At 42.1% G+C, this 12,721-nt stretch overlaps 1 protein-coding gene across 4 annotated transcripts in view; it reads left to right on the top strand.

Moving 5' to 3' along the window:
* Positions 1–12,331, top strand: part of BCAS4 (breast carcinoma amplified sequence 4) — a 60,264-nt gene extending 47,933 nt beyond the window's left edge. For all 4 annotated transcript variants that reach the window (XM_048819534.2, XM_048819530.2, XM_048819531.2 and 1 more), the window contains one exon: positions 11,570–12,331. In XM_048819534.2, coding sequence (XP_048675491.1) covers positions 11,570–11,651 — 82 coding nt within the window. In that variant the 3' untranslated portion in view covers positions 11,652–12,331. The remainder of the gene's footprint in view (positions 1–11,569) is intronic.
* The last annotated feature ends 390 nt before the right edge of the window (positions 12,332–12,721 follow it).

The following is a 12,721-nucleotide window of genomic DNA, read 5'->3' as shown; positions in this document are numbered from 1 at the left end:
TCAAAGGAGCCATATTAACTGAATTCCTTGGCATATACTAGCAGTTTGTCTGATGAAAGATGGTAGGTCTCAAAGCTTTAGATGGGCTGCAGACAAGACTCACTGTCTCAGGATTCCATTTGTGGGGGTTTTCTTGTTTTGTTTGGTTTTTTTTAAAGTGAGAGACTGTCCCTGGGAGGTTGCAGAATCTTGGTATTGGTGTGTTTGGTGTTGAGAATAATGTGTTGTGGGTAGAGGGGACAGCTGAGAGAAAAATCAAATTATTTCAGGCAGGGTGGAAGATCATGAGAATTCCTGTTATCCAGAACCTGTCAGTGGTGAAGTGTGTGTGTGAGAGACCATGGAAATCTGGACAACAGAAGTATTCCCCTACTTTAAAAAAAATAAAATAATAATCCGGTGTGTTGAAGACAAATTTAGATGTGCTGAAGATTCATACCATATAGTCCTTGTTGCTTTATGAAGGCAATTGGACCAAATGTCTTTAGGTTCCCTCAGACTCTGACTTGTAGTCAGGTACTTACTGACCCTCTGAGTCACACACAACAATCTTCAGAAGTTTGAGAGCTGAGGCATGCCTGCTGAGGCTTGAGGCTTCAGCCCTGTGGGGAAGGAGGGCTCAGGGCCCTCCTCCCCCCTAGACAGAAGCAGAGGTGATGAGTGTGTGGGGACATGTGGGGTCATATGCCCTCAGATTTTTGCCAGGGTTTGCTGACCCTCACTCTCAGCAGGCACCGGTCATCTCTGGTAGAAGCTCCTAGCCCCACCACCCTACTGCAGGGCAGAAGCCCTGAGCTGCTCTCTCCCCAGTCTGGTATGAGGAGAAAGGAGAGGGTGTTGGAGATGCTGTGAGTCGCACTGTAAAGAGCCACATGTAGCTTGTGAGCCATGATTTGGCTACCCCTGTGCTATAGCAATGCCTATTGTCATCCAGCCACTGGTCTAATATTCAATACGACAGCAACCAGAATCAGATGCTTCAGGGGAAGGTGCAAACAGCCCTATGGAGGATAATTACAAAATCTCTCTCCATAAGGAAATTGTATTTCAATGTTATCTAAATGAAATATTTTAGTGGTCTGAATTAAAAATTTTCACTTGTGTGGGAAATTTAGAAATTTCAGCATTTCATTCCAATTCAAAACAATTGTTTAAAAAAATTAGCATTTCCTGTGGAACAAAAACTCCAGTTTTTGACCAGCTCTACTCAGAGCTGTACTCCATTAAATACATGTGAAAATGATCAAGTGCTGGGAATAATTAGTCCTACCAAATATCACTTACCCATCCCTCCTTAGTGCTGACCCTGTCCTCTTACCAGACTATTCCTCTTTTTCCTAAGTGGGTCACCTCCAGTCCCTCATGTCCTTGGAGTTCAGACCTCTGTGGTGCATGTGTCTCTGGAACAGAGTTCCAGAGCCTCTTTGTTATCTTTGCCTGCTTGCAATGGTGCTGATACTCCTATGAAGGCTCTGAATGCTTCTCTTACGCCTGGTCTACACGGCGGTGGGGGGGGGGGGGTGGATCTAAGTTACGCAACTTCAGCTACGTGAATAATGTAGCTGAAGTCGATGTACTTAGATCTGCTTACTGTGGTGTCTTCTCTGCAGTAAGTCGATGGCTGACGCTCTTCTGTCAACTCTGCCTGCGCCTCTTGCCCTGGTGGAGTGCCAGAATGGACAGGAGTGCACTCAGCGGTCCATTTATCGCATCTAGATGCGATAAATCAACCCCTGCTGGATTGATTGCTGCCTGTCAATCCAGCGGGTAAAGTATACAAACCTTTAGTGTAATAGGCAGGAGCAAAACCTTCAATGGGGACTGAGGGGAAGGTGCATTATTGCTAGTTTAGGTGGGTGGGCTCACAGCAGATGAAAAGTAAATGGATTCAGGAGCTCTGGGAACATGAGCAGAGCTGCAGGCCGAGGCAGCAGCAGGATCTAGTATGGATCTGCATTAGGGGCAAGATATTTATTACTACTTCTTTTTTAGTTTTGAAATTGTTGTGTGGGACAGGAACTTTAAGTCTGAGGGATAATTGACTCAGTATAGTTCCTGACAGGTTTCAGAGTAGCAGCTGTGTTAGTCTGTATTCGCAAAAAGAAAAGGAGTACTTGTGGCACCTTAGAGACTAACAAATTTATTTGAGTATAAGCTTTCGTGAGCTACTTCAAAAACAGACTCCAATGAGAGACTGCTGAATTGGAATTAATTTGCAAACTGGATACAATTAACTTAGGCTTGAATAGAGACTGGGAGTGGATGGGTCATTACACAAAGTAAAACTATTTCCCCATGTTTATTCCACCCCCCACCGTTCCTCAGACATTCTTGTCAACTGCTGGAAATGGCCCACCTTGATTATCACTACAAAAGGTCCCCCCCCTCCCCGCTCTCCCGCTGGTAATATCTCACCTTAAGTGATCACTCTCGTTAGTGTGTATGGTAACACCCATTGTTTCATGTTCTCTGTGTATATAAATCTCCCCACTGTATTTTCCACTGAATGCATCCGATGAACTGAGCTGTAGCTCACGAAAGCTTATGCTCAAATAAATTTGTTAGTCTCTAAGGTACCACAAGTACTCCTTTTCTTTTTGCGAATATAGTTCCTGTTAATACATCTGAGTTGAGGCACAAAATCCTGAAATTGGCTAGGCTCACAGGGAACCTACTTTGCAAGAGTCCAGATCTGGGGTCGTGGTTGATTGGTTCAGAGAAAGAAAACTGTCTGGTGGCTGCAAGGCTTTGGTTTGAGTTTCACTTGTGTACTGGGAAACTCCGTTTCCAGTGGGGAGGAGCTTACATGGTTAATTTCCATTCCCTGTATGAGGTATGTTCTTCCTCCCTCTTTGCTCAGGGCCTACCTGTTCTTTCAGCCTTTGGAAGTAGTTACCATTATGTGACACTGATAAATAGCCATACTGCAAGTTACTTATGAAAACCAATAGTTTGGAATTGGACAGGAAGGCCTTATAGTAACAGCAGTAAATGCAGATCCCTGGTCTGTGCGTGGGGACAGAGTGAGTTATTGGGTGGAAGGAAAATAACTTTTGTCCACACCAATACTGCATGGTATTTTCTATAGCACCCACCATAAATGTGATGTTGCTATGCAGTAACTAATACAGGCTGGCTTACGTTTACTATGTGCAGGGTGGCTTTGGAACGTGCCCGCACTCCTCCCCCTTTGATGAAAAGTAAAGTCTGAGTGATTGTGGATTAAGCTGCCCTGAGGGGATGGTTTCCTGAGCAGAACACACAACCAACAAGTGCTCACCTTGTGACTGAGTTATACTGTTCTACTGCTGAGTTGCAGTTGTCAAGAATAATACTACTGTATTCACATCTGTGGGTCACACCCATGTTACTTTCACGTTTCCTTTAGCTCTCTAGGACAGTATTTGGGGTACATTTCTCAAGTAGAGGCCCCAGTGCTTCAAAAACACAGAACCACAGAGCTCCTCTCCCTAGATAACTTGGCCTCCTGATAAGGTTTAACTTACTGAAGTCTCTAAAGCTGCCACCAGAGGTTTTAATCCTTCAGGCATGATTCTACATGCCATTCCTTTGAATTTTCCTGTAAGTACAGAATGCTGCATGTGCTTCACTTTGCAAAAGGTTGCCTCAAATTCTAATGGTTTTGTTTCAAATCATAAATATCCTGTCTAGTTTTATCAAGGCCCATGTTTCCTGCTACAGAATGTTGAGTTCCCCTTATTTTTTTATCCTTCACTTCCTCAGCTAATCACTGTTTATGGGATCTTTCAACTGAAAGGTGTAAGTTACAGTTCCCTAACTTGAGAGTGGAGTGGGGGGTGGATCCCACTTCAGATCTGTCTATAGGTGGCTCGAGTAGTTTCTTCACTTCCAGTGTTCCCCTTCAGGAACTCCGGAGCAACTCTGTCTCTCTCTCTTTTCTTTACGTGTATCACACATGATGACTAGATTCAGAATGAATACAGCTGGAGTCTGTGTGCATACTTTGTGCCTTTATTACTGTCATGCTGAGTATTGTCTGAAGGGCTTTTAATGTATCAGAATAATGCTGCTGCTAGCATTCCTAGACAGCCATCACTGATCTGGTAAGCCACCTGCCTTGCCTTATAGTATTTTACATAGTCTTAAATTTTCAGTTTTGAGATTTGGTGTGGAGGGATTTGTTTTGTTTTAAGTGCTCTCAGTACTGGTGAAAGGTGTCAGACTGAGAGGCTGAAATCCTCTGTCAACAATTCTCATACAGTACAGGCAGAAACAGTACAAGCTACTGTCCTACCCCATGCCCTGTCTAAGAAAGCACTAATAGAAGTGACAAGGAGTTAGTTACTTATGAAGTGCTATAGGTCTGCATAGAACTGTAGAAACCTTGCCTTGAGGACCTTATAGTCTAGATTAGACATAAACAGAATTCATTCGTCTGGCTGACTTGGTCTTTGGCTCGCTGCTTATACTCACTGACAGGGCCAGCGCCACTTGTGGTATCTTTTGTGGCATGGATGCCATCCCGCAGGGAATTGGACTGAAGGCTCCTATTTTGAAAGACATCAAACAACCATGATACAACAACGTCCTTTGCACTTTACTAATTTGCCCCAGATGTGAACCAAGTGATCTAGGGCAAAAGAATCCTGTTACTTGAACCTTTTTCCCTTTTGATTTCTCCTGTAGTTTTGGATATTCAGATTCTCCCAGGGTTTTTTTTCTTGGCATGGAGCTATTGCTTTTCCTTTGGGTTTCACTGTAGCTTGACCACAGAAGAGCCATATCATCCCTTGAGTGCGTGACATGAATAGAGATTCCTCATATCCTGGTATCTGTGTTACCTCCGTATCTTACTTGTACAGTTGTTCAAGAATCCTTTCCTGTGAACTGCTCCTCCTGAAGCACTGTCCTCTGGATAGTTATCTTTGTCTCAGCAGTTGGCATGGATTCAGCAGCTGCGCCAGAAGATTCTGAACAGACTAGAGCAATCCTTTTTTAACATCATCTGAGACCTAGAGGGGAGCCTTAATGAAAGTTAATTGCAGGTATATTTGAAACAGACATTAAATTTTTTTAATTATTTAAAATAATTTTAGTTATTCACAGCATGATTACACAACATGTAGTCAGCCAGAAGAATTCATTGCATCAGGAGATCATAAGAAACATAGATTAATAGGGATTAGGATGGGATGGGATAACTTTATGTAGTTGTAGTTTAGCATGGTAAGGGGAAGACAGGTATACAGATCTTTATACTTCAAGGCATCAGTTGATCACTGCAGGGGTTAGGAAGGAATTCTTCTCTCACTCTAGTGTACAGCATTGTATAACTAACTTGCTATATCATAAATTATTATTATTAATAATAATCTTTCTTTTAAGTATCTAGTATTGGCCACTGTTGGATACTGAACTAAGTTGGCCAATGATGTGATCTGGTATGGCAAATCCTCTGTTCAGGCCCTTTGTCAGTTTCATTACTTAAGTTTCACTGCTGTCATTTATGGTAGTATTGTTGCTTTTAAGAGGTTTTAAATCAATGTTATCAACCACTGGCAGTGATTTCTCTGAAGTGAAGGGCAGATGATTTTACTTTGAAAAGCCAGAGTGTTTTCTGTCTCCTTTTATTTCCGACTTTTATCCACGTTCTCTGTAAAACCACCAAAACTCTCAACTTTCCACTACGACTGCATTCTTCATCTACTGCTTTCACATCTCTGCACTGTTACTGCACCTTGTCACTGGCAACTGTTTCCAAGGGCTACCTGGCTTGCTGGTTTAGTGTCTGCCTGGCCTTGTTCAGAGCTGGAACTGATGACCAGCTGCTTCTGCTGTCACTATTTATTTTTTCTAATACTACTACTTTTATATTTCATTTTTTGCAACTTTCTGTTGTGTTAAAGATGCCTATCCTCCTTCCCCCTCAGGTCCGTATACACACAGGTGCTCTAAAACAACATGATCATTGATGTGAGTGGCTTACTGGTCCAGTATTCCTATAACCACCCTCCTCCAGCCTGTGTACATTAGCGGCTTAGAGCAGGGGTCTCCAAACTTTTTGAATCGCGCACCTCCAGGGCCAGCTCTGGGGAGGCAAAAAAAAAAGCTGCCGCCGGCCTGCCGCCAAAGAATCCAAGGTCCAGGAGCGCTCCTCCTGCCGGGCACCCCCACGGCTGGTCTTGCGCACCCCACTTTGGAGATCACTGGCTTAGAGGGCAGTTCACTGAGAATGTGCTGCCACTTATCCCAGATATGCAAACCAGGGGAGTGTCAGCAGAACCATCCCAACTCATCTCATCTGCTGTGGTGAAGAGGAGGGATTGGCATCTTAGGAAGAGAGTACCTAGGCCATAGTGGGCTTTATAAATCAATACAACACACTGAATTGCCCCAAGAAGCAGATAGAGAGTCAGGGTACTCTGGGGAATTATGTAGTAAGTTCCCCATACTCCACACTGCTAAACAAGCACACAGCTACCTTCAGAGAGCTACTGCAATTAACTGTAAGTAAACAGATTAATCAAGAGCATGCTAGTTGTGAAATGATCTCATCTAACCAACAATCTATATCTTTGAATTGAGGGCCTGACTTTGTGAGTTGCTAAGAGCACTCAATCCCATGGAGGATAGTTTCTTAATTTCCCTTTGGGTATGTCTACACTGCACACTAAACCCACCTCTGACTCAGCTTATTCCCCAAGCTGCCCTTCCATCCACACGCACACACACTAGTTTGATTCAGGTCAGCAAGCATTCAGGACCCAGTCCTAGAACCCTGGTAAGGGGGTGGGTCAGAGCCCAAGTCCCTCTGTGACTTGGGTCCAAGCCCTGTCATTCTGCAATGTGGCTGCAGCTCAAGCCGTAGACCCAACTCGGAAAATCTCTTTAGTGCAGCATCACTATGTTAGCATGGCTGAGGCACCTGGGTTCAGCAATTGTAAATTCAGGTTCACAGTGCAGTGTGGATGCTCAAGCATGGGCTTGGAAACACTGCGTCCACAAGCCTTTTTCCCACAGACCTGGGTTTACTACACATTATAGACATACCCTGAGAGACCTTGTTTTTTGGGGTGGGGTTAAGGTCTTCACCATGGCAGAGAAGCAAGTGTGGTCTCCTGCGTGTTACCTTGCAGAATGGGTAGCTCATCTTATTCTTACGTTATTTGAATTAAGTTACTTTTTCAGCCGGACATTTTCTGCAATGTTACTACCTCTGTTTGCAATTCCTTTCTGTTAACTTTCCCCCACACCTCTCTCTGTTTTCTGCTGCTGAGCATAAATTAGGGTGCTCTCCAAAGACATAAGCATAGGGGACTCCAGGTAGGTTTAACTTTCCTCACTGTATAAGAGTGGCAGTTTGCACCCTTAATTAGTTCTAGTGTAAGATTTTTAAAAGCCTAAGACCCATTGCCTTTCAAAGAGATTTAGGCACCCAATTCCCATTGATTTCTGAGAGTTAAATACTTTGAAAAAATGGATACAAGTGCTTAAGATACTCTGGAGAATGGGACTTTAACATCTAAATCACATTGGTGCTTTTGAAAAATTTATCCCTGGTCAATTTTGTTGTCTTGAACTGGTTAGAATGTGAATGTAAATCTGTTTAAGAAACCAAACAATTTTTAAAAAGCAGAGTAGATACTATTGTCATGATATGAGCAACATCCATGAAGTCAGACGGCTATGGTATTGTCTTAGACAGCTGCTGCCCCAAATTGCTCAGAGTCTATTATTGGGCTCTGCACTGTCCCTAGTAGTATGGGCCCAACTTGGTTGTAGCCTTTAGGTGTTAACTGCAGTACATTTATCTGTGACTCACCACTTAATGGTGATTATAAAGTAGACTCTAGATGATTTTTCCCAGTTAGACTGATTATGTCTAAATGCATCTTTCCTCCTACCCCATTGCCTTTCTGGTGGATGACCTCACTACCCCTTCCCTCACTCTAGCCTCTAATCAAAGCATCTCCCTTGCCCCACACTGAATCCTAATCCTCATAATACTGCATTGTCCCTAACTCTTCTAAACTCCAGCTTTCCTTTCTATGCAGTCTCCTAAACTGTCCAAGCCCTCAACATCTCCTGTCCTGAGTACTGCAGCTTCCCCTCTGACCTTCACCACCCCCATTGTCTATCGAAACTGCAGCTACTAAGGTGATATTCCTTGACCAATTCCTTTAACCACACCCATATGTGCCTTTTTTTCCTCTGTATCCCTGTTTTCTACTGAATCAAGTTTAAGCTTCCCACCCTCACTGTCAGGGCCCCTCCCTCCTCATTTCTCTGATATCCTTGGCCAAAAAAGAGAACTCTTATGAAAAGTGTCAGGGAATCTTTAGCATTTATGCAAAGCACTGTTTTATAAGGGCTCGCTCAAAAGGCAACCACATGCAGTAATTCCTAAGGAAGTAATTTTATCTACTTTTTAAGCACTAAGAGCTGAACCTGTCCTGCTGGGATGCTAAATTTTGCACATCTGAGTTTAGACCAGTTAGCTAATCCCCATGGCATCTACTAGAAGAGGGGTGCACAACTGGTTGAAAAACAGCATTCGGAGTAGTTGTCAGTGGTTCACAGTCAAACTGGAAGGGCAGATTAAGTGGCAACCCGCAGGGATCTGTCCTGGATCTGGTTCTATTCAATATTGTCAAATGTTTTTGGTAATGGCATAGACTTAGAAAGTTTGCAGACAATACCAAGCTGAAAGGGGTTGGCAAGCACTTTAGAGGACAAGATTACAATTCAAAATTATCTTGACAAACTGGAGAAATGGTCTAAAAATAAATAGAATGAAATTCAATAAAGGCAAATGCAAAATACTACACTTAGGAACGAAGTAACTTTCCCACTTGCTACAGCACTGTGTCCCATTCTGGACACCACACTTTGGGAAAGATGTGGACAAACTGGAGAAAGTGTAGAGGAGATCAACAAAAATGACTGAAGGTCTAGAAACCATGAACTGCAAGGAAAGATAGAAAAAATTGTGTTTAATCTGGAGAAGAAGACAGAGGTGGGATATAAGTCTTCAAATATGTAAAAGACTGTTATAAACAGGAGGCTGATAAATTGTTCTCCTTATCCACTAAGGACTGGACAAGAAGTAATGTGCTTAAATTGCAGTAAGGGAGATTTATGTTACAATTAAGTTTTTCCTAATGTCTAAGGATAGTTAAGCACTGAAACAAATTACCTAGGGAGGTTGTGAAATCTCCATCATTGGAGGTTTTTAAGAACAGGTTAGACAAACTCTCAGGGATGGGTCTAGATCAGTGATACTCAGGCCTCAGTCATTCAGCAGCCAAATTAGCAATCAACATTACCCAAAAGAGCCAAAGTAGCATGAATTTGTTGTTTCATTTACTATAGTACTATATATACATATTTTAAGAGTATGATGGGGGAAATCTATATATCTATCTCACAGCAAAATGACAGACCAAGTCTTATTATTTTAACATAGTAAAAGCATCCTGATTGGTTAGTAACTTAGATTGGTAAATAATTAACTCATGCAGTGTTTTAATATGTGCTGCAAAGAGCTGCAGGAGACACAGTAAAGAGGCACCTGCAGCTCATGAACCTCCATCTAAGTTTCACTGGTCTAGATATGATTTAGTCCTGTCTCAGTGCAGGGGACTGGACTAGATGACTTCTCAAGGTCCCTTCCAGTCTTACATCTCCGTGATTCTAAATACGCAGCACTGAAAAAATGTTCACAGCAGGCTTTTAGTTGCAGGCAAAAGAGCTTAACATGTAAAGAGAAAAAGAAGCAGGGGAAGTGGTCTAGATTGAAGTAGGATTACTAGAGAGAGAACAACCCCCAGGAGTGAATAGTTACAAGACCAGACCTATGAGGAAGCCTGCTGGATGAGTGGACAGAAGGTAAGTTGGTGTAAGTGGAGTAAGTGCATGGATGGGTTGGGTTGGGACTTCAATTTGGTAGTAGGTAAGGAACATGCAAAGAAGGTAATATAAGAATATATATGGGAATATAATTCCCATAATATAAGAACTAGGGGCCACCAAATGAAATTAATGGGCAGCAGGTTTAAAACAAATAAAAGGAAGTTCTTCACACAGTGCACACTCAACCTGTGGAACTCCTTGCCTGAGGAGGTTGTGAAGGCTAGGACTATAACAGGGTTTAAAAGAGAACTGGATAAATTCATGGAGGCTAAGTCCATTAATGGCTATTAGCCAGGATGGGTAAGGAATGGTATCCCTAGCCTCTGTTTATCAGAGGGTGGAGATGGATGGCAGGAGAGAGATCACTGATCATTACCTGTTAGGTTCACTCCCTCTGGGGCACCTGGCATTGGCCACTGTCGGTAGACAGGATACTGGGCTGGATGGACCTTTGGTCTGACCCAGTATGATCTTATGAGGTGATATGGTATAGCTACCACAGCTTTTTAGAGCCCTGGAAGTTAGTCTGGATGGCAAGAGAGGGAATTTCAATAGTCAAGATAATACCACAGTTCTCTACTGCTGCTTAACTATTGCTGCATATTAGTTCCAGATGCTTTTGACTATTTTTGAATGGCTTGTTTGGCACAACAATGAAAAGAGGAATAATGAAAATACAAATCACTGCAAGAGAATAGCTTTGTATAAAGGAGCAAATTCTCTAAAAATGGCAACTTGGGGAAGATAGGAACCCTGCATGCGGTTTTAAGACCAGGAGACTCTACGTGAAATAAATTGCATTAATGGCACATTAACTCCTAACACTGAGACATGAAGGCTAGGAAATTTGACTAAAAACTGCACGGATGATGATTTGCCCAAATCACCAGAAAAAGAATAAAGTCTCCAAGTCTTAAGAGCTTTCTAATGCTGGGCATCAGTGTCCACCATGATCTGGAATGGAATGTGAAGTGAGAATTCCTAGCGGTAGAGCCTAAAAGGATTGTCTTAACGGTTTGAGATTCAATGTGGTGATAGAAAATGACCTGTATCCTGATGCATTTTCTGTTTCAGTACTCAAAGTAACAAAAGATGATGCAGGATCAAATTCAAATGTGGTTTAGTAGGGTAGAGCTGCACTGGCCTGGGTCAGCTGACTGGGGCTCATGGGACTAAAAAATTGCACTGTAGATGTTTGGACTTGGGCTGGAGCCTAAGCTCTGAGGTGCCTCTTTGAGACCCGGCTCCAAGCCCTAGCCCAGAAGCCTACACTGCAATTTTATATCACTGTGAGCCTGCGTCAGCTGACCTGTGCTCTGAGACTCAGTGCTGAGTTGTTTATCACCACCTAGACATACCCAAGATGTACAACTTCACTGGGAGCTGCACCAGCTCAGGCCATGCCTTCTCATTTTTCCCTGATCAAGGGGGACAGATTTTCCCTGATCAAGGGGGACAGACACTCCTGGAAACCACTTAAGTTCTAGTCTTTCCCCAGCCATTGTGTGTTGGAGGGGGAATGTTCTCCCCTTGTTTGGTACATAATATATACTCTGAGGTATGTGAGAGATAATGTTGACAAATTGCAGCATCCCACATATGCCCAGGTAAACATATTACCAATTAAATTAACTTTACCACTGAAAAGAATTTTTCTCCCATTTTCTCATTTCAGAAGCACACTCCCTCAGCACAGCATACATATGACCTGCCTAAACTCTACAGAACTGAAGATTATTTTCCTACGAACTACGTAGGTACAAAGTATCAAAGCCACTAGTAGCTGACTTCATCTTATAAGCAGCTTTTTGGGGAGATGTTGCTTGAAATTTTTTCATGATTCATGCTTTGTCCTGACGAATAAAATCTCGAGAATTCTGCTAAGAGCTAAATGTATAGCAGTGATGGGGTAAGAGTAGCCTCTGGATTTATTATATATACAGTTAGCTCCCTTATTTTAAGGGGAGCCTAAACGGTATGCATGGGGAAGAAATGTAAATATAGTTCAGAATAGATTTGTTCATAATGGTTTTAAGCATGGAGGTGTTTATGCTATTGCTGAAAAAAATATATAAAAACTCATTTTGTTTGCAGTGACATTTTAGAAACCAATTTGTTTACATATTTGAACATAAGGTTGCAGATTGCGGTGTGGATAGCATATTAAAACTATTTCATGTTATGTGATTTTCCTTCCACGTTTGATATAATTGTTAATTATAGATATTAACCACAGTTTTTAGGTGATATTTCGTATCAATAGCCTCCCACTGTTTTGAATTTACAAGATAAATCTCAAACCTCTAAAATCAATGTGGTACAATTTTGGAAATTCAGTAAGTTACACATGGCTGAGACTTTCATTGAAAATAGGATCAGCTTCAAAAGCTGTTGTGTAATGTAACTTGAATGGTGTAAATAAATTTCTGCAAAGCTACTATGGACCCTTTGATGTGAAGTTTTATCATGAAGCTTCTACTAAGCTAGGGCCAAAGGTTTGCCATCTTCTCACGAAGTTTTGTTTTTCTTCCCACCCAACATAAGTCTATTGAAACAAAATATAAGCATTTGGCTAGGAAGAGGATTTGTGACTAGTGTATGCTAGAAGAGGTCAAATTTAGGCTAGCCAGGTATATAGAAAGTCTCACAGTTGCAGAAAGGGGGGAGGACAAGGAATGTATCAAATCAGATGTCACTTCTGATTATTTGCAAGTTACTTATCTGTAAGGTGCAGTACATGTGAAGAAATAATGCAATACAGGCATAGCAACTTTATCAGATCTGGTATATGAACACAACTATTAGTGAAATACTAAAGATGGAAGGT

This window comes from Caretta caretta, chromosome 13 (genome assembly GCF_965140235.1).
Source record: "Caretta caretta isolate rCarCar2 chromosome 13, rCarCar1.hap1, whole genome shotgun sequence".
NCBI lineage: Eukaryota > Metazoa > Chordata > Testudines > Cheloniidae > Caretta > Caretta caretta.
Note: the sequence above shows the minus strand (reverse complement) of the source record. Positions and strands in the feature narration are given on the sequence as shown.